At 38.7% G+C, this 22,074-nt stretch overlaps 1 protein-coding gene across 7 annotated transcripts in view; it reads right to left on the bottom strand.

Annotated features, from left to right (window-relative positions):
* The window catches only part of tab3 (TGF-beta activated kinase 1 (MAP3K7) binding protein 3), a 147,320-nt gene that overhangs the window by 6,149 nt on the left and 119,097 nt on the right, over positions 1 to 22,074 (bottom strand). For 4 of the 7 annotated variants that reach the window (XM_059968155.1, XM_059968154.1, XM_059968160.1 and 1 more), the window contains 2 exons: positions 15,346 to 15,441; positions 1,513 to 3,332 (listed from right to left, as the gene is read on the bottom strand). In XM_059968155.1, the coding sequence (XP_059824138.1) occupies positions 3,184 to 3,332; positions 15,346 to 15,441 (245 nt within the window). In that variant the 3' untranslated portion in view covers positions 1,513 to 3,183. Of the gene's footprint in view, positions 1 to 454; positions 524 to 1,512; positions 3,333 to 14,553; positions 14,595 to 15,345; positions 15,442 to 22,074 lie in introns of those variants that run through there. The other 3 variants (XM_059968157.1, XM_059968158.1, XM_059968156.1) reach the window with 3 other exon arrangements.

Below are 22,074 nucleotides of genomic sequence, written 5' to 3'. Positions count from 1 at the left end.
TCGTAGCACTAGCTTCCGTGGAAACGCAGTTATCTGGAGGACATGTTTACTGAATCCAGCAAGTGGCCAAAATGAGCAGAGAGGGAGCCAATTAAAGTACAGCATGTCTAAGAGCTACTCTCCTGAATGGCCAGTCTCCCTCTACCCTTGGCAATATTACCCTTGGAACCTGATATCAGTGTCCAATTCCCACAAATTTCAAACCCATCACTTAAATAATCCCCCCCTTCAACCTGTGACCTTCCAGCTCTTTCAGTTCTCTAAATACTGTTCCATCTTTCTTAGTTACAGGATGCAAACACACTCCAAGAAGATGTCAGTGTTTGACAAGCAGAATACCTTCAGAGGGTTGGCACTCAATATGCAGCCCAAATATGTTCAAATAATCAAGTAATTCAAGTTGATTAAATGTAACTACATAGAACAAGAAAAGATATAAATAAAACAAACTGACCTCTTCAAATCCTGTGATAAAAACAGAGAAAGGGGTTCAGGAGGGTGACAAAAGCATCACAATGGAAACCTGAAAGAAAACAAACAATCTTTTAAAAAAAATTCAATAAGCAGAACAAATACCTTGCTTTAATCAACAGCAAAAATCATTATAACTCATTCTTAAAAATATTCCAGCCAAATTTCAAGCACCTGGCTCCCAGTACAAATTCGTGACCAATTAAAGTGAAACAGAACTAATAGAAAAGTATCAAAATCAATTCTCTCAGAAAAATCACAAGTATTTCTATCTGAAGAAGAAAAATAGTGGACAGATTTTTTCATATGCTGATATAGATTTGGATTGACTGTCTCAGCAATCAGTGAGTTGCTATAAGATTGGAAAATGACCTCCAGAATATATTGAGAAGACAAAACTTGGGCCACAGGTAACTATAAATCCATCAGTTTCACTGCCTGGCTGGGTAATGAAATGTCTGCAAGCTAACAAACCAGCTCGGCGAGCTATTCGACAACAACATCCATCAGTCTAACTTGGAAATAATGAAATAATGGAAGTGAACAGGATAAACTTAAGAGTCACTCCATAAAACAAAACGCCTAGTTGATTGATCTTAACTTTGAATGATCTCTCCAACTACTTGTCAGATTTCACCCAAAAATTCTTGGACATGCTTTTAATGATATTAATACAGGAATGATCTTGTGGATTTCTTTCAGTATCACCGAAGAGTAGAGAATAGGTTGGTTAACAGAGTTGTGCTAAACTACTGTACATGATCAGAAAGACCATTCCAAGTACAAGGTTAGTGAATAATTTCTGTCCATATTAAATCACTTAATAGCTGAAGACTAAGCTTGCTTGTCCTAAATACACACATTAATTGCTGCATTTCCAAAAGTGATATTAATCCAAACAATTTTCATTTTTAAAAAATACACAATAGGTCGATTTTCCAAACTCTCAAATACCATTTGAACTGAATAAAGTTTAAAGAACTGAACAATGTTCCACAATTCAGATTTTGATTTTATCAAATTTGATCCAGCTGAACAAAATGAAAGGTTAATGTTTTTATTCTTTATCAAGTAAAACCAAATAAGTTGTGTTTCTTCACTTTGTGACTTTATTTGTAAAATATTGCAGCCACCAGAATGTTTATATATGTACCATACATGCAGTGTCCCTGTCGCCTTTGCACAATTTTGTCTCCAGCTCAAACTTCTGATGAGATCATACAGTACAATCTTTAAATTGTAGAGAACGGAACCAATCAAATAGGTACATTTTAATATAGGAACACCAATGTCCTATTCACTCAAATGTAATTCTCATTCAGTTGTTCAGACCCAACAAACGTGTGATTTCACAAAGACCAAGTACTTTATTATAATTAAAGCAACCTGAAGCATCTGAACTAAACATCACCTTTAATAATACAGTATAACATTATAGGCGAAAAGTACCAGCAAGTTCGTAATGAACTTTGATTGCGGGTCCAGCAAGTTTCATTCTTTTACGAATGAAAGAAAAGTTCCAACAGTTCGTTTTTATATTTGCAGTGTGCGACCATTTATTTTCAGGCTGCGTTTAGCAAGTTTTAGTACAGGCTGGTTTCTTAGTGATGTGCAAACTCACTCTTAAAGAGCTACTGATTACTAAATGCACCTATATGTGGGAAGAAGGGAGACGAAAACATTATCTTCTGTGCTGTAAACAACATGATTTCTTTACAGAGTGGAAGCTCAGGAATTGTTTAGGTAGCAGAACAAATCTTGACCAGAACAGGTGGGTTAGAGTCTGGAGCAGTTTGTGGATTACTTGCCTTTGGCGTAAGTTTGCTGTACAATTACAGAGCAAGGCCTAAGGGAAGCTTTGTTGAAAAATAAAAGTTAAAAAAGCACACATGACTTTTAAAATCAAGGACAGAGCCCACAGCCTAAAATTATTTCCCTAATACGAGCATGCAGGACTGTTCTCATCTGCAAAGACTCATTTTTCACCAGTGTCAATGATGTAGCTCAAAGGACACAGTACAAGCAAAAGGGATTGTTGATTATGACTGTATATTTAAAATATACCTAAGGCAATACCTCATACCTGTCCATTGTGACAGTCTCAAATTTAATGTACAATTGATTTGTGTAAAGATTGCAATTACCCTGAAGAAAGCAGCAATCACAAGTAACTCAAGTCTTTTACCCCACTGTAGTGTCACAGCAGTCCCTTTTGCCTGCAAGACTGAGTTAAGATGCCAACAGTTAACAGATGTACCACAAGGGACATTCCACCCCAAATAAAAGCAACAAGATTCCTTCACAACTGATGTCTTTTTTTAAAACCCAGACAGACGTTTAATTACACAATCAAGTCATCTTGTGGACAGACACCCTGTGTGGGAAGGGTACAACAGCATCCCGACTTGTGGTAACAGGCCCAGAAGGGGTAACAATGCTCAGCTTCACTACGGACCATCTTCATGGCATTTGAATGTTTACTTGAATTCATCACGTAAAGAAACATCACGGTGACTAGATGACACAAAGTTTAAGATTTAACGCTGTGATGTAGTCAGCCATGATACAATTGCGAATTTAGCTGGCTGCTGCAAGAGATTAACTTCTCATCTTCACTTTAGGCCTGGCAGATGGTTTGCAGATGTGCAGACTCCTTTCAAGACACCAAAATTTCGGGATTCTGCATGGTGGCGAATGCTAGCCCACTTCAGTTCAGGTGTATCTTGGCATTTCACACTGTTCGCAGCGATTCAGTGCTGGATGATTCAGGAAGGTGCAGCTGTTACAATTCCAGGGGGCACCTTCAAAATCCTCATCTCGTTGATGAGGTCTTCGGCTGTATGCCGTGACGGTACCAGCTTCTGCAATGCAAGAAAAGTCAAATTCAGACATTGCAGGATAAATGTAAACCTCAGTTTCAGATATTAAGAAAATGAAAAATAGTTTACAATTCAAAATATATTTCACTATAAAAACAGAATAAAGGATGTCTAGAAAATATATTGTTTTAATTCAGTTTAAGTTCAATTTAAATTCAACCAAATTGTATGGTTACCAATTAAACATATTTTGACAAATAAAAACATTATGCTGGTATCCACATCTTCATTTACTTCTTTTCTCTATGTCACAGATTAACATTTAATAAACAGCTCGTGGAATACCTTGAAAAAGAGTATTTCATCAACTTTCCAACACAGATTATGACAATGAAATCGCAATTCCTGCATGAGAAGATTGAAATTTTCAAAAGCTCTCAGCATACTATTTGGTTTTCACAAAATTGACAGTGCCATGCAATACAGAAAAATATGGTCAGACATTTCTGGTGCATCGACCAATAATTGTTCTATAGTTGACTTGGATTTGAACCCAAGACATGGCTGTCTAAAAGCCTGGCTTTCTGTACTTCATTCCATAGAGACATGACATTAACTTGTCAATGATCCTTCTCACTTCGATCTGCAATGGAAAGAAATCAGAAAATATCTCTGAAGTCTGCCTGGATGATTTAAAATGCAACCCTTAGACAATGCCAAAGATTTTCAAATTCCACCTCTCCAGAGAACAGGGAATAATAAAAATAGCCAATTGAGAGAAGTATTCTATTTCGCTGGACTGCATTTGCCACTGTGGTAAGTACAACAAAAGAAAAGGTAAACTTTAAATGTGAGCTTAAAAAAGGCACAAAAACCTTTTAAACACCATGCAACAGTAATTGAAGCAATTGAAAGGATGCTTTATAACATACAAAATGTGCAAATGGCTAAATTTTCAACAATCTGCACCTAAAAAAAATCCACGTGACTTCACAGTGGACATGGGGAATGCAGCCAATCATTTGCCTGGAGCTTCCACTGAAAACCTGATATATGAAATATTTGTGATTAGGAGCATTGTCAGTAGCTGTGCATTAAAGAAAAGTTGGGTGTGAAAATAGGCTTTCATCGACCAGACATGAGTTAACAGAAGTCAGATAATGGGATACAAGTTTATGCACCACACAATGGCTGAAATTAAAATAGTTTGAATGAACTGTTGGTCTTGATGAGCCTGCAGAGTAATATTCCAATCTCACCCTATAGCTGCCTAGGGTTGACACTGGATAAGAAACATGTTGGCACAATTTGAAGTGCTCGACAGTGTAATAGCAGAGACAGTGCAACTTGCAGTGCTGGAACCACTTATACTGCTCAAGCTGCAATTGAACAAATTAAAAGATCATCTTAGCTGGCACTGAGCTCACTCACTATAAAGAATTATAAAAAAGAAATGCAAGGGAACAAAATTACCTATAGCAAAAATTCTAAAACATAGACTTGAATGAGAAAATAATTTAAAAGTATATTTTTTTAAATGAAGATCATTAGAATATAAAAGCATACGCAAATTTGAAAAGTGAACAAGAACATATATAGGACGATCATCCTAATTGACCATACACCATTCGAGGACAGTCTCTTCAAATTTCAGCCACTTTAGTTTAATCTATACTGCAAGGAAAACCAACTAATTATGACAAAGTGATGACTGAGCATTAAAGACAAAGATTAGTTTTGTTTGTCACATGTACAGCGAAACAGTGAAATGTGTCGTTTGTGTCAAATCAAACCAGCAAGGTCTGAGCTGGGCAACCCCCTAAGTGTTGCCATTCTCTTGATGTAAAAACAGCAGAAGGAAACCACAGCACCTGGAGGAAACCCACATGGTCATGGGAAGAACATACGAATACCTTTATAGGCAGCGGTAGAAAATGAATCCCAATTAGCGATCTTTGGCACTGTAACCAACCACTACTTCACCATGCCACTCCAACAAAGCATTGACAATATTTCAACTGTGTTAATAACCTGTGAGCTTTGCTCAGGGAATTTAATCCAGCCACAATGTGCTCTGCTCATAAAAAAATGTCAAAGATAAATTTAATGCAACGCTAATATTAAGTTCAAGTTAAGTTTAATTGTCATTCAGCTATAAATACGCCCATGAATGCAACCAAGCGAAACAGCGTTACTCTGGAATAAGGTGAGTCATACACAGCACAAGACACACACAGTACATACAAGACAGCAATAAAAAAACACACAAAAACATTGTCCAAGCCCCTGTGTGTTGCAGCAGTCCACAGTCAAACACAACTTGTCTTCTACAAGCAAACACTGGACAGCAGCACCAACTCCAGCGTGTATGCCACACCACACTGTCTCAGCCACTCCTGAAGGGTGCACCAACACCAAAGCAACTGCAAACAGGTGCACCAAGGCTTCAGGCCTAGTCCTCGCTCCCCCACCGTTTGCTAATAAACCAATGAACCAGACTTGCAGTGTTCCACGTTAACTATGTCCAACAGAGTCTTGCAATCACAAGAAAAGTGCCTAAGACAATGACTCGCTGATAAACTGCACACCTCCTTCACACACCTACTCCAACACCTCTCTAGCAGCAGCAGTGTCATCCTCACCAAGTCCAACTTCTTCAGTTTCTTCACCAACAAGCAACTCACTGATGGGGTAGACCTGCAGTGCTTTAAGTTCTTAATGTCCAGCATGGCCTTACGATTGTAAAAAATACATTTTAAAAAAAAGACCTTTAGTTAGCTCCTACAAAACCACTGCATCTGAGTGCACTGCCATCTTGCCGGAAGTCAACCACTTTTCAATCAGCAAACTAGTAAATAAAGGACAGCACCAAATAACACCCAAGCAGCACAAACTTGCTCATATCAGGATCACATGCATCTCTCAATTTCAGCATATCACAACTTGGAACAGGACAAGTAAAAAAAAAATTCACATTATGTCTGACATCAAAGCTGTTTGATACAGAGCAAATCACTAAGCCATCTAGGAAAAGCAAACATATGAGATCTTTTGAGGCTGATGATGAGAGACTCAACTTAGCCCAGGATAAACCCTTCAATCAAATAGCTACAGTAATTCAATATCATTCCTTCTATGATTTGGGTAACAACTGTTTAATATTTATTTCAGTATAGGGACCTTTTAGGACACCCGAATTTGAAAACAGACCACAGATAACAAGCAGCATGCATTTTTAACACTTTTGCCACCAAATTAGAAAGACCAGTAAGAATCCACCCAATCTATTGGTCTAGAGTTTAAGTGACAAGTGATACTCCCATAAGTGATTTTAAGATGAACATCCAGTTAAGCAATGGAGGATGAAAACTAATACAACCTTGACAGTAACACTGACACCCAAAGGCAACATAGATGTATCATTGCTTAGGTAGATTGAGTTTCTGTTCTGATGCTGTCATTCAGTTTCCATACGAGTATTCATAAATACATTTTCCTCTAATGCAGGTTACCCATGTTTGATAGTCCATGGCTCTATCTTCTCCTTTTCAAACACTTCTATTTTTGTTTCTGCCCTCCCTCCCAGAAACAAAGTGGTCCCAAGTCACCTTTCATGCTACCTGCTTCCATTTAACAGAATTTGTGAAATCTTAGATATCATATCTACCTCAGAGCACTGAACTATTTTTCTTCCCATTATTATCCATAGATTTCATCGTTGTCCGTTTACATAAGCCTTTGCATCTGTTTCATTTGCCTTCATACATGGAAGGTGAGAGAGGATGGCAATAACTGGCAAATACTACAGATTACAAAATGTAATCTATAAAAATGCATGGATTAAATATCTAAATAGAAACAACAAAGAGCAAAGAGGTGGTGCAAGACAATTTTCATTAGTCAGAAAGGATATAATTGGTTTAATTCAAAGTTCAAAGATCTGTCATAATGCTCTACCCTGAGATTCATTTTCTTCCAGACATTCACTGAAAAACTGCACAAAGACAGACAACAACCAACGTGCAAAAGGCAACACACTGCGCAAATACATAAAAGAAAAAACAAAATAATATTATATCAGTAATAAATACTGAGAACATTAGTCAATCCAGGGGTTGTGGAATCAGTTCAGTGTTGAAGTGGTTCAGGAGCAATAACCTTTCCTGAACTCGCAGATGTCGGACCCAAGGTGTACATCCAGAACCTCCTTCCTGATGCATCGGTGAGAAGACAGCATGGCCTGGATGGTGGAGACTTTGATGATGGATGCTGCCTTTCTGCAAGAGCACTCTTTATAGATGTGCTCAATGGTGGGGAGGGCTTTACCTGTGATGGACTGGCCTTTATCCACTACTTTTAATAGGCTTTTCCATTAAAGGGCATTAGTGTTTTCATATCAGGCCATGATACCCTCCACCATACATCTATCGAAGTTTGTCAATATTTCAGAGGACATGCCGAAACTTTGCAAACTTCAAAAGAAAGTAGAGGCACTCTCATGCCTTCTTTGTAATGGCAGTTATGTGCTGAACCCAGGACAGATCCTCTGAAATGATAACGCCAAGGAATTTAAAGTTACAGCCCCTCTCCACTTCTGAACCCCTAAAGAGAACTGGTACATGGATCTCTTGTTTCCTCCTCCTGTAGTCAAAAACCAGCTCTTTGATTTTGCTGATGTTGAGTGAGAAGTTTTATTTGTGGGACCTGTCAGACAGATTTTCAATCTCCCTCTCTTATACTGATTCGTCACTGCCTTTGGTTTGGCTAACAGCAGGGGTGTTGACTGCAAACTTAAATATGGCATTGGAGCTGTACTTTGCCTCATAGTTATAAGTATACGGAAAGTTAAGCAGGGAGGCTAATCACACAGCCTTGTGGCGTACTGTGCTGATGGTGATTGCAGAGGAGATGCTGTTGCCAATTTTGAACTAATTGGGGTCTGCAAGTGACAAAACTGAAGATCCAGTTGCACAAAGAAATATTGAGGCCTTGGTCTTAGAAGCTTATTGATTAGCTTTGAGGGAATGGTCATGTTGAATGCAGAGCTGTAGTCAATGAAGAGCATCCTGATGTTTGCATCTTCACTGTCCAGATGTTGCAGTGTTGAGTGAAAACAGATCTGCTGTTGACCTGTTGTAACGGGAGGCAAATTGAAGTGGATCCAAGTTACCCCTCAGGGAGTTGATATGTTTTCATCACTAATGTCATTGACATAAGTACTACTGGACGATAGTTATTGAGGCAGGTTACCACATTCTTCTTAGGCACTGGTATAATTGAAGTCTGCTTGAAGCAGGTGGTTACCTCAGATTACCAAAATGAGTGGTTAAAGATAAATAATTCAGCCAGCTGATTAGCACATACCTTCAGTACTCAGCCCGGTACACTGACCAAGCCAGATGCTTTCCTTGGGTTCACCCTCCTGAAGGATCCCCTCACTTCGGCCTCAGAGACTGAAATCCCAGTGTTCTAGGGGGCTGTGGAAGTTTGTGAAGATGCCTTCGTGCTGTCAAAGTGAGCATAAAATTGAACTCATCTGGCTGCAAAACCTGGTTGTCACATGTCACATGATTTTACTTTGTAGGAAGTGATATCATTCAAGTCCTGCCATGGCTGTTGAGCATCCTTCTGTGATTCAAGTTTGGTCCAGAGTTGCCACCTTGCATGTGAGATGGCTTTACGGAGGTCCTACCAGAACCACTTATATTTTTCATGGTTGTCAGACCAGAACACTGATCTAGCCCTCAGCAGATTGCAGATTTCTCGGTTTATCCCAGTGCTTTAGCTCTGGAAGATTCTGAATGATTTTGTAGGGATACATTCACTGACGAGTGTCTTCATAAAGTCCATGTCATGACATGTGTACAAATCCTCTGATGAGTCCTTAAATATAGCCAAGTTCACTGGCTTGAACCAATCTCGTAGCCATTCCTCTGCCTCCTGTGACCACCTCATGGTGCCTTGCTCTTCAGCCTCTGACTGAATGCAGGTGGGTGGACGACAGCCGGATGATCAGATTTCCTAAAATGCCGTTTAGGGATGGAAAGGTAGGCATTCCTGATCATCGTGTAAATGTGGTTGAGCATGTTCAAACCCCTGATGCTGCAGGTGATGTGCCGATGATAATTGGGCAGAGATTTCTTCAAGCAAGATTGACAGAAGTGCCTGGCAAGGATTTGAAAAGCATTACGATAGGCTGTTTCGTGTTTACTAATTGTGGCACTAAATACATCGAGTGCCTTCTTAACAGTTGCCTTTGGCAGTATGTAAACTGCGGTCAGGATCACAGAGAAGAATTCTCTTAGTAAGTAGAATGGATGGTACTTGAACATTAGATGTTCCAGGTCAGAAAACAGGAGTGTGACAAGGCTGCTCTGTCCAAGCACCATGAAGAGTTTAATGTGAAACTCAGACCTCCACCTCTTGCTTCCTTCAGATTAGCAGTTCGGTCCATCCATTGGATCGAGAAGCCCCTTGTTTAACCACCATATCCTGTGAGTCTGAGGTATGCCATGTCTCCATAAAACAGAAAACAGCAATCCTTAATTTCCCTCTGATGAGGTTCTTGCCCTATGTCTTTATTTTATTCTTCAATGACTGCATTAGCTAACAAGATGCTGGGTAGAGGAAGTTTTACATCCCAACGTTCAAGTCTGGCTTGAAGTCCTCCCTTCCTCCCGGTCTTTCAGCAATTATGATGGCTACTTTGTCCTCTTAAAGGTGCTGTATCTGCATTCCCGAGAGTTAAGCCTGGCAAATCCTTCAGGAGACTGTAAAATCGCTACTTCATTCCAGGAGTTCCCAACCTGGGATCCACAGACCCCATGCTTAATGGCATTTTTAAAAAAAAGGCTGGGAACCCCTGGTTTAGACTGTTCAAAAGTATGTTTCTAAAAGGGAAATTACAGTTGGAGCAAAACGTCACCATGTATTGCCAGCATCATCACAGATTTCATGACCATCACAGATCAAGAGAAAGAAATACTACCCGTTCAGTTCCACCATTGTCCTTATCTAAGGCTCTAAATGCACTTACTTCATGAGAAAGCAATTCAATTGGACTTTTAGAATGAGTGCAATACCGACTCCACTCTACTCTAGGCTGCCAACTTCATGAGCACCTCCAGTCAGCCTGCATTTCAGAGTGAAAGATTGTGATCGTTTCCAATGCTTCATCTCTTGCTCTTAAGATTCCTACATTGCTACAATGATCCTCAAAGTTTACTCAGGAAGTAGATCTTTCCACTGGGTGCTTTGTAAGCATTTAGACTCAACATAATTCAATTGTATCAGATAATGATATTTCTTCTAACATTTGCAATACATTTCTTTTGAATGTTCTGTTTCTTCACTAGTTCAAATGCTCTACCTTTTCACCTTGCACCATCGAACAATCCTGGCAATCCACACTACGGGAAAGCTTGAGTTTCCCCTCCCAATTGTCTGTATCTAGCATTTCTATCTTGCCCAATCTTCCTGTAAGGTCATTGTCCTTAAGTATTTGTTTGTTCTTAGTAAGAATGTTCTAGCATTCAGTTTATTTCACATTTCCACAATATTGCTTTTAAATATTGACTGTTGGATTTTCCTCACATGCCAGTATGAACATTACATTGAATCAAATCATTTTGTCTTACTGTATGATATGAAGAATCCTCCATAACTTTCTGCATTTATGGAGAGGAATAAACAGCTGACATTTTGGGCTGTGACCCCACTTCATGAGGACTGGAAAGGAAGGGGACAAAGCCGGAATAAGAATGTGGGTGCAGGTGTAAATGCCAGAAGAGAGATTAGTGGGGAGGAATGAATGAACAAGGGAGTCAAAAAGCAGAGAATGAAAAAGGAAAAATGTTTTTCGTAGTAGAATCCCATTTAAGATGGCAGAAGTTGTGGGGAATATCGTGCTGGATTCGGAGACTCATGGGGTGGTAGGTAAGTATTCTGTAAGCAGGACAAATGCTACACTTGCTCCTTCACCTCCTCCTTCAAAATCCATCCAGGTGAGCTAACGCTTCATCTGTAAGTCTGTTGGGGTCATCCACTGCATCCAGTGCTCCCAGAGAAGACTCCTCTATGTCAGCGAGGCCCTCATGTAGACTGCAGGACTACTTTGTTGAGCACTTTTGTTCAGTTCACAACAGGATTTCCTGGTGGCCACCCATTTTAATTCTACTTCCCATTCTGCTTCCAACATGTCAGTACATGGCCTCCTCAATTGCCACGATGAGGCCCTCAGGTTGAATGAGGAACATTTCATATTCTGCTCAAATAGCCTCCAACCTGAAGGCTTGAACACTGATTTTTCTAACCCAGTAATTTCTCTCTGCTCCCCCTCCTCTCTTTTTCCATTCCCCACTTTGGCTCCCCTCTCACCCCTTCTCTTTTCCTTACCCATCAATCACCTCCCTCTGCAGCTCCATTCCAAATATTACCAATACTGCGGTCCTTTGCAATATTATCTCCCCTTTAACTCCAAAGAATTACCTCATGTCCAATTTTCCTCCTGGTGTCATCTTTAATCAAGTTTAATCACCTCAACCAATTTGTTTTAAATTACATTGACAATTTCCTGGAACTGACCATGCAGTTCCACTCACTCAATTAATAACAAGAATTAATGCTTGTATTCCTCTAAACCAAAATGAAATGGTGTTTAACATGCAGCTAACCCTGATCCACAGGAACCACTTAAAAGAAAGAATCTATTACTTTCACTTACAGCCACATTGTCCTTTGAAATGTTTCGTGCCAAACTAATCTACCGTCAATCTGAAAAATGCAGCTACTTCAAAAGAATCAGTTTGCACTAGCTTAGTTACTAGAAATTTCTGCGAGAATTTTATGCGCAAATTGTCTGCCACATAACAAGAGCATGTAAAATTCTTCCTAGAGTCCCCTGAAAGGAAAACAAAAGAAGGATTGTAAACAGCATTATCTGGCTACCTGCACTGCAAACTCTGTAACTCTCACTATTTTCTGCATTCTGTTATAGTTTTCTTTTAAATTCTCTACATGTTCTTATTTTATTAAATGTCTAATAATAATAAACCAATTATCAATATATTTCTGTGAAAGGTCAGATACACATTTGTTTATGACGATAGGAGTACCTCAAATAAAACATTGGTTGACATTGTCAACCAAAGCAAACCAGCTTGTCAATCAACTTGTCAATTCAAGTTGAGTGACAAGGATCACCATAAATGCCAGTCAAGCTGGCATAGAAGAGAATCCAAGAACAGTTGCAGACTTCAGTGCAGAGGTTCAGAAAAAGCAAAATGCCGCTGGGTATCATCAATATTTGTCTAAATGCCCATCCAATGCTGACAGACAAAAGGAATGATGCTTGGATAAATAGATCCAAGCTCGAAGTCCTGGGAAACCAACCAGTAATGCATTTGAACACCACTGATGAAAGACAGCCATTCAAAAAGAATGTGAAAAGTATAGGATAATCATTCACAGTATTAAAATCAACAAATAACTACAGATAAACATCAGAGTTCCTCATAACATGCAGCATAACATGCCAGTCAAAACCACCAGTTATTGCAATCACTGACATAATTTGAAAACATTGATCCTTTACATGAGCATCAATATGGCACTGTTCAAAATTGTGCCCATGTGGGGTAAGTACAGAAAACTTCACGGGGAGGGGAAAAAACTAACTATATCTAAAAGTTACACATCTTAAAGGAGAAATTGACATGAAAAGTACCTCAGGTTATTACGAGAAGCGAAGGAAGAGATTGCTGTACCTTTGGTGATAATCTTTGCATCCTCACTGGCCACAGGAATCATGCCAGGTGATTGCGAGGTGGCAAATGTTACTCATTTGGGCAAGAATAGAGTTACCTTGGGAATTATATACCAGCGAGTCTAATGTCAGTGATAGGCAAACTATTGGACAGCATTCTCAGAGAAAGGATTTACAAGCATTTAGAGAAGCATAGTCTGATTAAGGATAGTCAACAGAGCTTCTATGACAGGCAGGTTGTACTCACCAGCCTGATTAAATTCTTTAAGGAAAGCATGTCAAAGGCAGAACTGTGGATGTAGTATATATGGATTTTAGTAAGGCATTTGACAAGGTTCCCCATAGTAGCCTCATTCAAAAGTCAGGAGTCATGGGATACAGGGAAATTTGGTTGTGTGGATTTAGCATTGACTTGCTCACAAAAGGCAGAGGGATTTTTTTGTAGATGGAACACATTTTGCCTGGACATCAGAGACCAATGATGCTCAACAAGTCTGTTCTGGGCTTGTGCTCTTTGTGATTTTTATAACTGACTTGGATGAGGAATTTGAAGAAAAGTTAGTAAGTTTGCAGATGTCTCAAAGGTTGGTGGTGTTGTGGATAGTGTTCTTAGATTGTACAGCTGGACTGAGAAGTGGCAAATGGAGTTCAATGCAGAAAAAATTGAAGTGATTCACTTTGGAAAGCCGAACCTGTAGGCAGAAAACAGGGTTAATGGCAGAATTCTTAACAGTGTGGAGGAACAGAGGAACCTTGGAGTTCATGACTATAGACCCATCAAAACTGCAGTGGCTTATGGAGGTGGTGAAAAATCAGCATCGAGGAGGGAGATTGCAAATCTGGCTGAGTGGTGCAAGGACAGGTTGAGAGAGTTACAGCCTTTCTTTTTGGAGAAGAGGAGGATTAGGGGTGACTTGGCAGAGCTGTACAAGATGGTAAGCAGCATACACAGAGTGGATACCAGACCTTTTCCCAGGGTGAAAATGGCTAATAAGAGGGGGCATACTTTAAAGGTGTTTGAAGCAAAGTATTGGGGAGGGGGTTGAATGTTAGAGGCAAGATTTAAAAATGAGTGGTAGGTATGTAGAACACGCTATCGGGGTGGCGTGAGAGGCAAATACATTAAGGACATTTAAGAGACTCTTAAATAGATATATGAATGAAAGAAAAATGGAGGACTATGTGGGAAGGAAATGTTAGATTGGTCTTGGAAGAGGTGAAAGGGTCAGCATAGTATAATGGACAGAAAGGCCTATACTGTGCTGTACTGTTCTAGGTTCTATGAATATTTAAAAGTGGAAAAACAGTGAAAACCATGCGCAAATTTAGGTCCTCTGCTTTAAAATTGCTGCATTTTCAAATATTTCACCTACATCCAGACACTTTAATATTCAGCAACAATTCAATTTTAAGTTACCAGTCTGCACTTAATTCAAAGATGCTTCATTCAAAAGTAGCAAAGAGTGGTTTCTCTTTCCAAAACCTGCTCCATCCAAGGATCTCAAATATTGAAGTTCAAAATTGCTTGTTCTGTGTCCCACCTGTTTGTTGAAAAATAGCTTTAATTGACCTCATGAAACTCAAGAAAATTTGGAGATATTCCCACACCAATGATGTGAACCAAAATGTGAAATGAATACAATTTTCTTGATTTATTCATGAAGATTACAGAAAAGATTTCTCCACATTTCTCATACAATACTGTAAATTAATAGAGTTAAACACTAGCCTTTCTTCACTATAGGTCCTAGAAAAATTAAGCTTCTATGCTATCTTAGACAAATCAAAACAGGTGTTTAAAATTTTGACAATGTACATACACAGCCTGTGGCAGTTTTCTACATCAATTATAAAGTAAAAACAACATCACTGAACTCTCAATTGTGTTATATGTTTTTTGATGAAAGGATACTTAAAGGAATTATATAGTTTCAACAGGGATTCACATGAAACCATCAATTCTAAAAAGTTATAGCCAACAAATTGACATACATTAAGCATTAAATATTGTTGCGATTACTCTAAATATATATTAATAAAACTAATTTCTTCCATGACCAAACCATCTTATGTAAATATAAAATACTAGAAAGAAAATGTTCTAAACAATTAAAATTATGTCAATAAAAGATGCCAACAATGTTTAAAATCTGAAAAGATTACATTAAATTATGACAAAGTTAAGATATTGGTTAAGAGTTCTTTGAAAGCCATTTTGGACTTGTCCTTTTGCCTTCCGAATTGAATATCTACTCCAATCTGATATCAGGTGACATTCACACAAGTACCCACCCTCAGCTGGAGCAGCCTGGGAATCAGAGGAGTCCTTCTTTAACTTTGAAGTCACACTAATTTTCCTTGCTTTTCTCTCTAGAGTACCTGAAGGGTCTGTATAAGACAAGTCATGAAGATTGAGAGGAATAATGGGGCAAACCTCAAAACCGAAAACACAACCCCAATACACAGGTAAGACGCCACAACTAGATACAAAACATAAAGTACATTGCTTATCTAATTATCTAGCCATTTCACACCACTACAAAAACAATATTTAATAAGATAAATCCGACAAAAATGTAGAACCTAAAGATCCATGCACAGACAAACCTGCAAAGACATAATTGGTGGGATAGCACTCGGGCTAGAAAACAATTTTAAAACTTTATTTCCTGTGATGAATTTGATTTGAAAAAAAAATGCAGCCAGGTTTAACTCAAAAACATTTCCATAGTCAAAATGTAAAAAAGCACATCTAACTCAGATAATTAATTACTGAAATATAGTCCACTTAGTAAATGTTTATTTTTACTAACAATCCCTTGGTTAGGAAATGGATTATACAAGAAACCCTGTTGCATCTGCACAATCAGTATAAATTGCATAAACTTCAGATTACATAAACATCATTCATCTAATGACTTCAGTCCACAGAATTGAATATTTGTCCTGCATATTGTATTACTGAAGGTAACAATCAATTTTTTAAACATTATGTAAAAATAATCTACTATATCTACATTTCTGTTGCAATATTCTTGACAAATAACACAGATGAATTATTGTAACTGAAGGTTTGTATTTTTGAATTAACTTTCAATCGCACTGAATAATGGATGTTGAAAAGAACAAATTCCTAAACTATGCAGATGTTTTCCATGAAATAGTTAATTGTGACAACCACCCAAGCAAAAAAAAAATCCAAATTCATCATTGACACTATTTTTTCCAGTTTATCTCCCCACATTATTTCATTACCAAGCAAATCAATTGCCATACCCTGCAGGCATTAGCTGGGTCAAGGAAGGAGTGGTGGCTTTGCACTCTCTCAGCAAAGGACCTTGATTTTATTTTAGTCTTTAAGTACTGTAAACATGCAATGTTTCAACATACAGAAGAAACAGTCAGAGATATTATCCTACATCATTGCTCAAAGACACAATGCATTGCAACACTGAAAGATGCAACTACTCAATTAAAATTATAAGACAGTCACATCATTTTACAAATATGTTTTCTTCTGTGTGAAAGCTATATATGAATGGACGCACAAATTCAGACTACCTCAAAGTGTTGCCTGCAAAACCCAAACTTTCCAAGTTGAATGATCATGTTCACAACCGAACTTATCATGACAATGAGTCGGGTTCAGCTGCAAGCAAATTACACATTGCACACAACATGGAGTTTTCTTTATCCCCAGGTGTTTACAATATGACATTTCAACCATAATGTAGGGCTATATAAATTACAATACCTATACCACTTAGAGACACAGCCCTATAATTAAAAAAGTATGGCTTTTTGCTTACCATGATTTCACATGGCATCATGAAACACCCTATTCATTTGTTTCTAGTAATCTCCAATAGCAATTCAGTCACAAGCTTAATTGTCTTAAGGACAGCTTTGCCCCAACACAGGGGAAGAAAAATGATGCAAAAAGTAGAGAAGGTTCACCCAAGATTTAACATTTTGTTGCTATTAATAATGCTAAAAATCACATGCATGCAAAAAATTAGTACAAAGATCAAAACTAAAACGTGCCTTTATGATGAAGAAAAACAAGAAAAGCATTTAAAGAATGTTTATTTTAATTGAGCAGCTAAACGGGATGACAAATTAAAATTGTAAATTGTTAACAATGTATAAAGTAATACAATAAACCTGTGAATGCTAAGTAATGGCCGCTCCATGCACAGAGTGACAATTTTATACATATCTAGTCTTTTACTTTTCTGAGTCTCAAGAAAGTAGAGATACTAATGTTGAATACTTCTGCTTTACATTCACCAAACCACTTCAACAAGAGGAGAAATCTTTCAGTTTGATGAGTATAATGGAACATGGAAGACTTATGGCAGGACAAACAAATTCACAATTCTAATTTGCTAGTTACTGATGTGAAATCAAAATAAGAAATTATCAACACAGAAAAATTCTCCAAGTCCAAGAGAACAAGGAAAAGTTCTGGGAATTATAAACCAGCAAGTCTCATGTCAGCTGTAGGGAAACTGCCAGAGAAAATTCTGAGGGATAGGATCTATGAGCATTTGGAAAGCCATGGCCTAATTAGGGAGAGCCAACATGGCTTTGTGTGGGGCAGGCCCTACCTTATCAACTTGACTGAGATTTTTTGACAAAGTGATGAGAGAGATTGATGAGGGTAGTGCAGTGGATACATGGATTTATTCCAGCTGGTCTGTAATTAGTGGTGTTCTACAGGGATCTGTGCTGGAAACTCTGCTTGTTATATACATAAATGACCTGGATGAAAATGTAGATGGGTGGGTAAGTTTGTGTATGATGCCAAGATTGGTGGAGTTGTGGATCGTGTACTGTAGAAAACTGGCAAAGAATGCATCTCTATTTAGATCAGTTGCAGATATGGGCAGACAAATGGCAGATGGAGTTTAATGCAGATAAATGTGAGGTGTTACATCTCAGTAATGCAAGAAGATGGTACACTGTTAGGGGCAAAATCCTTAACAGTGTTGCTGAGCAGAGAGATCTTGGGATCCAAGTTCAGAGTTCCTTGAAGGTGGCTACACAAATTGCTAAAGTGATTAATTCAGCTTATGGAATGCTTGTTTTTATCAGTTGGTGCACTGGGTTCAAAAGTCAAGAGGTTATGTTGCAACTTTATGGAACTCTGGGCCACATCTGGAGTACTGCTCACAGTTCTGGTTGAGCCACGATAGGAAGGATGTTGAAGCTTTGGAGAGGGTGCAGAAGAGGTTTACCAGGATGCTGCCTTGGTTGAGAGCATGCACTATCATGAGAGGCTGGATAAACTTGGGTAGTTTTCTCTGAAGTGGTAGAGACTGAGGGGAGATCTGACAGAGGTTTTAAAAATTATGAGAGGCTTATACAGAGTACACAGGGAATGTGTTTCCCAAGGTTGAAATGTCTAATATCAGAGGGCATGCATTGAAAGTGTGCCTGGGGGGTGGGGGTGGGGGGTGTGGTCGGATCAAGGGGGATGTGAAGGCTAAGTTTTTTTTAAACTCAAGAGAGGTGGACGCCTGGAAAGTGCTGCTGGTATAGTGGTAGGGGCAAATACATTACAGGCTACTGAGAGATGTTTGGATACACACTTGGATGTAAGAAAGATGGAGGGATTAGTGTTTGGGTTTATGATTTATTTTTAATTGTTTCAGCACAAAATTGTGAGCCGAATGGCCCATTCCTAAGCTGTACTGTTCTACTTTCGATTTTAATTCTGAGGTCAGAAATAATTAATTTGTACAGTTTCTTTGTCATAATGGATTTTAATTGAAACTTAGATTTGTCAAAATTATGATCCTCTGAAAGAAATTATTTCCAAGAACCACAACAATTTTATTGTGAAGCATAAATATGTGGAGATATCAAAAGGTACAAACAATAATAATTGGAGCCACATACTTATTTCTTTTACATTGCTTTATTATTCAGAGAAGTAAAGAATTTTATTCAGCATGCTTTGCCATGTCAAGTTTGAAACTGAGCAACTGTTGCATTATCAACAAATATGACAAGGCAAAGACAGGACTGTACTAATGGCCAGATAAAACCAGCTTTAATCAATGGCCTTCGAGAAAAAATATTATCTCGGTTTCTGTGAGAACTGCACTATTTTCACTAGACATTTTAAAGAGGTTATTTGTATCAACTTAAACAGGGAAGCAGCATCTCATTTTCATTTGCTGAGGGTGCAAAAGAGGTTTACCAGGATGCTGCCTTGGTTGAGGGCATGCCAAAAGATCATGTACCTGAATGTTCCTTCAATATTTCATTGAAGTAGTAACATAAATACAGGTGGGGCAACCTGCCTGTCCAGAGTCATTAACTCTTGCCATTCCCCAGCCTTTACAGTTATAAGCTCCAAAGAATGACAAGGACACCTATAATCCACAATGGAGCGGCTCATGTCATCTTCGGCCACAGCTTACAGGATTTGGTATAATTCTGTGAGGGTATGGGTGCAGACACATGGTAGGAGTAGACTTTTCTGTCCACCCATGTCCAAAGTCAGTGGACAAGGAAAGACGTGGCCAACCTCTAGAGGAGATCCAGGTCTGCATGCTACTTGAGATGCAGCTGAATTATTCTGGTGAGCAGGATAGTTAGAATGGACTACCACAGCACTGGCAAATACTGCTCAGTCACTGCTTGACATCACTGGCTGCTGTATTGGTTGGCATTAGTCTAACAAAAGGATATGGGGGGACTTGGTCTGAATGCAAAAGGTATATGTTAGCACTGGAGCACAGTATTGGCAGGCACTGTATATCATTACATCATAATGATATATAATACTTCTCAGTATGGAATAATAGGTATGATACTGAGATGCAGAACTAGTTGACTCAGGACAATCTTCATCTGATGTGATTGTTTTCATCTTCACCTCACTGATCCTTTGCATGCCACTACAATCGTTTCATCCATGTCAACTTGCTGCCATCATCCACATCCAATAGGCATTCCCAATTTGTGTTAATTTTTTATTTTAATTTAGCCCTGTTAATGATGGATAAGTACGTACAGCTTGATCTCTAAATCTGAAGGCAGTGAAGTCTTCAATTCTAATCCCAATAAGAAACAGAAACTATGGAAAATGCATCAATATAATGTTAAATACCTAGAGTATGGTTTTGTCCTGTTCCCGTCAGATCAGCAATGTCCAGTGTATCTTGTTTTTAATACTGTACTATGAAACTATGAAACCATGAAGATTGCAGAAACACTTCTGTAAAAGACACCTTGAAAAGACTACTTGTGTAATTACTCAGTTCCAGAAGATGAAAGAAGCATTTGAAAAGCATTGCACATTCCAGTCACTTGCCAAGAAAGCTAAAAATGACTTTGATCGTGGTCTCATTGCTTCTTACAACACTTCCAAAATGATACTAAAGTGTGGAATATCTCATACAATTGGGTGAAAGATTAATAATGCCTGCTGTATCAGAAGTGCTCACCACTGTTGTCAAAATGGATACCAGCATTTTAAAATCAATTCCTCTCAATAATAACTTTGTAGCTCATCTTATTAGTGAAATGAGTGAAGGCACTGAGTATCAACAATGGCACAGAACTAGAAAAATCAGAATTTCAATGCAAATGGATGAGTGAACTGTGCGAGACAACAAAGCTTTGCTAATGGCATATATACGGTTTACAAAAAATGGAACAGTATATGAAGTGATTCTCTTTTATAACAAGAGAAAAACAATTATCAACTAAGAATCCATCACAATGAGCTCAAAATGTACAGTAAGGATAAAGGATTCCAATTAGGAACATGATTTCTTGTGCAAAAGATGGAGCACCATTTATGACAGGTGGCCATGCTGGCTTAGTGGCGTTTATGTAAAAAGAAATTCCAAGTCTTTTTGCAGTCCATTGTGTAATTCATTGTCAACATCGCACAGCCAAATCCTCAGCCAGTGACTTTTTTTCAAGCATGGCTTTTGTAATATCTGCTATCAACAAAATGAAAGCTCATCCATTAAACAGAATATTTTATCATTTATGCCAAGATAATTGGAATCCACCTTTGGGTTCTGAAGGAAGTAACTGGAGAGATTGTGGAGGCATTAACAATGATCTTTCAAGAATCGATAGATTCTGGTATTGTACTGGATGACTAGAAAATTACAAATGTTACTCCTCTATTTAAGGAGGGTGGGAGGCAACAGAAAGGAAGCTATAGACCTGTTAGCCTGACATCAGTGGTTGGCAAGTTGTTGGAATTGATTGTTAGGGACAGCCAAGAAGAGCCAAAAGGCTTGTTTCTGTGCTGTAACATTCTATGTTCTATGGGATGAGATTACAGAGTACCTGGAGGCACATGACAAGACAGGCCAAAACCAGCATGGTTTCCTGAAAGGAAAATCCTGCCTGCCTAAGCTACTGCAATTTTTGAGGACATTAAAAGCAGAGTAGACAAAGGAGATGCAGTAGATGTGGTGTACTTGGATTTTCAGAAGGCCTTGACAAGGTGTTGCACATGAGGCTGCTTAGCAAGAGCCCATGGAATTACAGGGAAGTTACTAGTGTGGGTGGAGCTTTGCTGATTGGCTGAAAACAGAGAGTGGGAATAAAGGGATCCTATTCTGGCAGGCGACTGCTTAGCAGTGGAGTTCCATAGGGGTCAACGTGGGACCGCTGCTTTTTACGATGTATGGCAATGATTTGGACTATGGGATTTAATGGATCTGTGGCAAAATTTGGCAATGGTACAAAGAAAGGTGGAGGAGCAGGTAGTGTTGAGGAAAAAGGGAGCCTGCAGAGAGAGTCAGATAGTTTAGGGGAATGGGCAAAGAAGTAGGAAATGAAATACAATGTTGGCAAGTGTACGGTCATGCACTTTGGTGGAAGAAATAAACGGGCAGACTATTATTTAGGTGCAGTGAGAATTCAAACTGCAGAGATGCAAAGGGACTTGGGACTCCTTGTGCAGGATACCCTAAAGGTTAACCTCCAGGTTGAGTCAGTGGTGAAGGCGGTAAATGCAATGTTGGCATTCATTTCTAGAGG

The sequence above is a fragment of the Hypanus sabinus genome, chromosome 4 (assembly GCF_030144855.1).
Source record: "Hypanus sabinus isolate sHypSab1 chromosome 4, sHypSab1.hap1, whole genome shotgun sequence".
Lineage (NCBI taxonomy): Eukaryota > Metazoa > Chordata > Chondrichthyes > Myliobatiformes > Dasyatidae > Hypanus > Hypanus sabinus.
The sequence above is the reverse complement of the archived record's forward strand: the minus strand, read 5'-3'. Positions and strand labels throughout refer to the sequence as shown.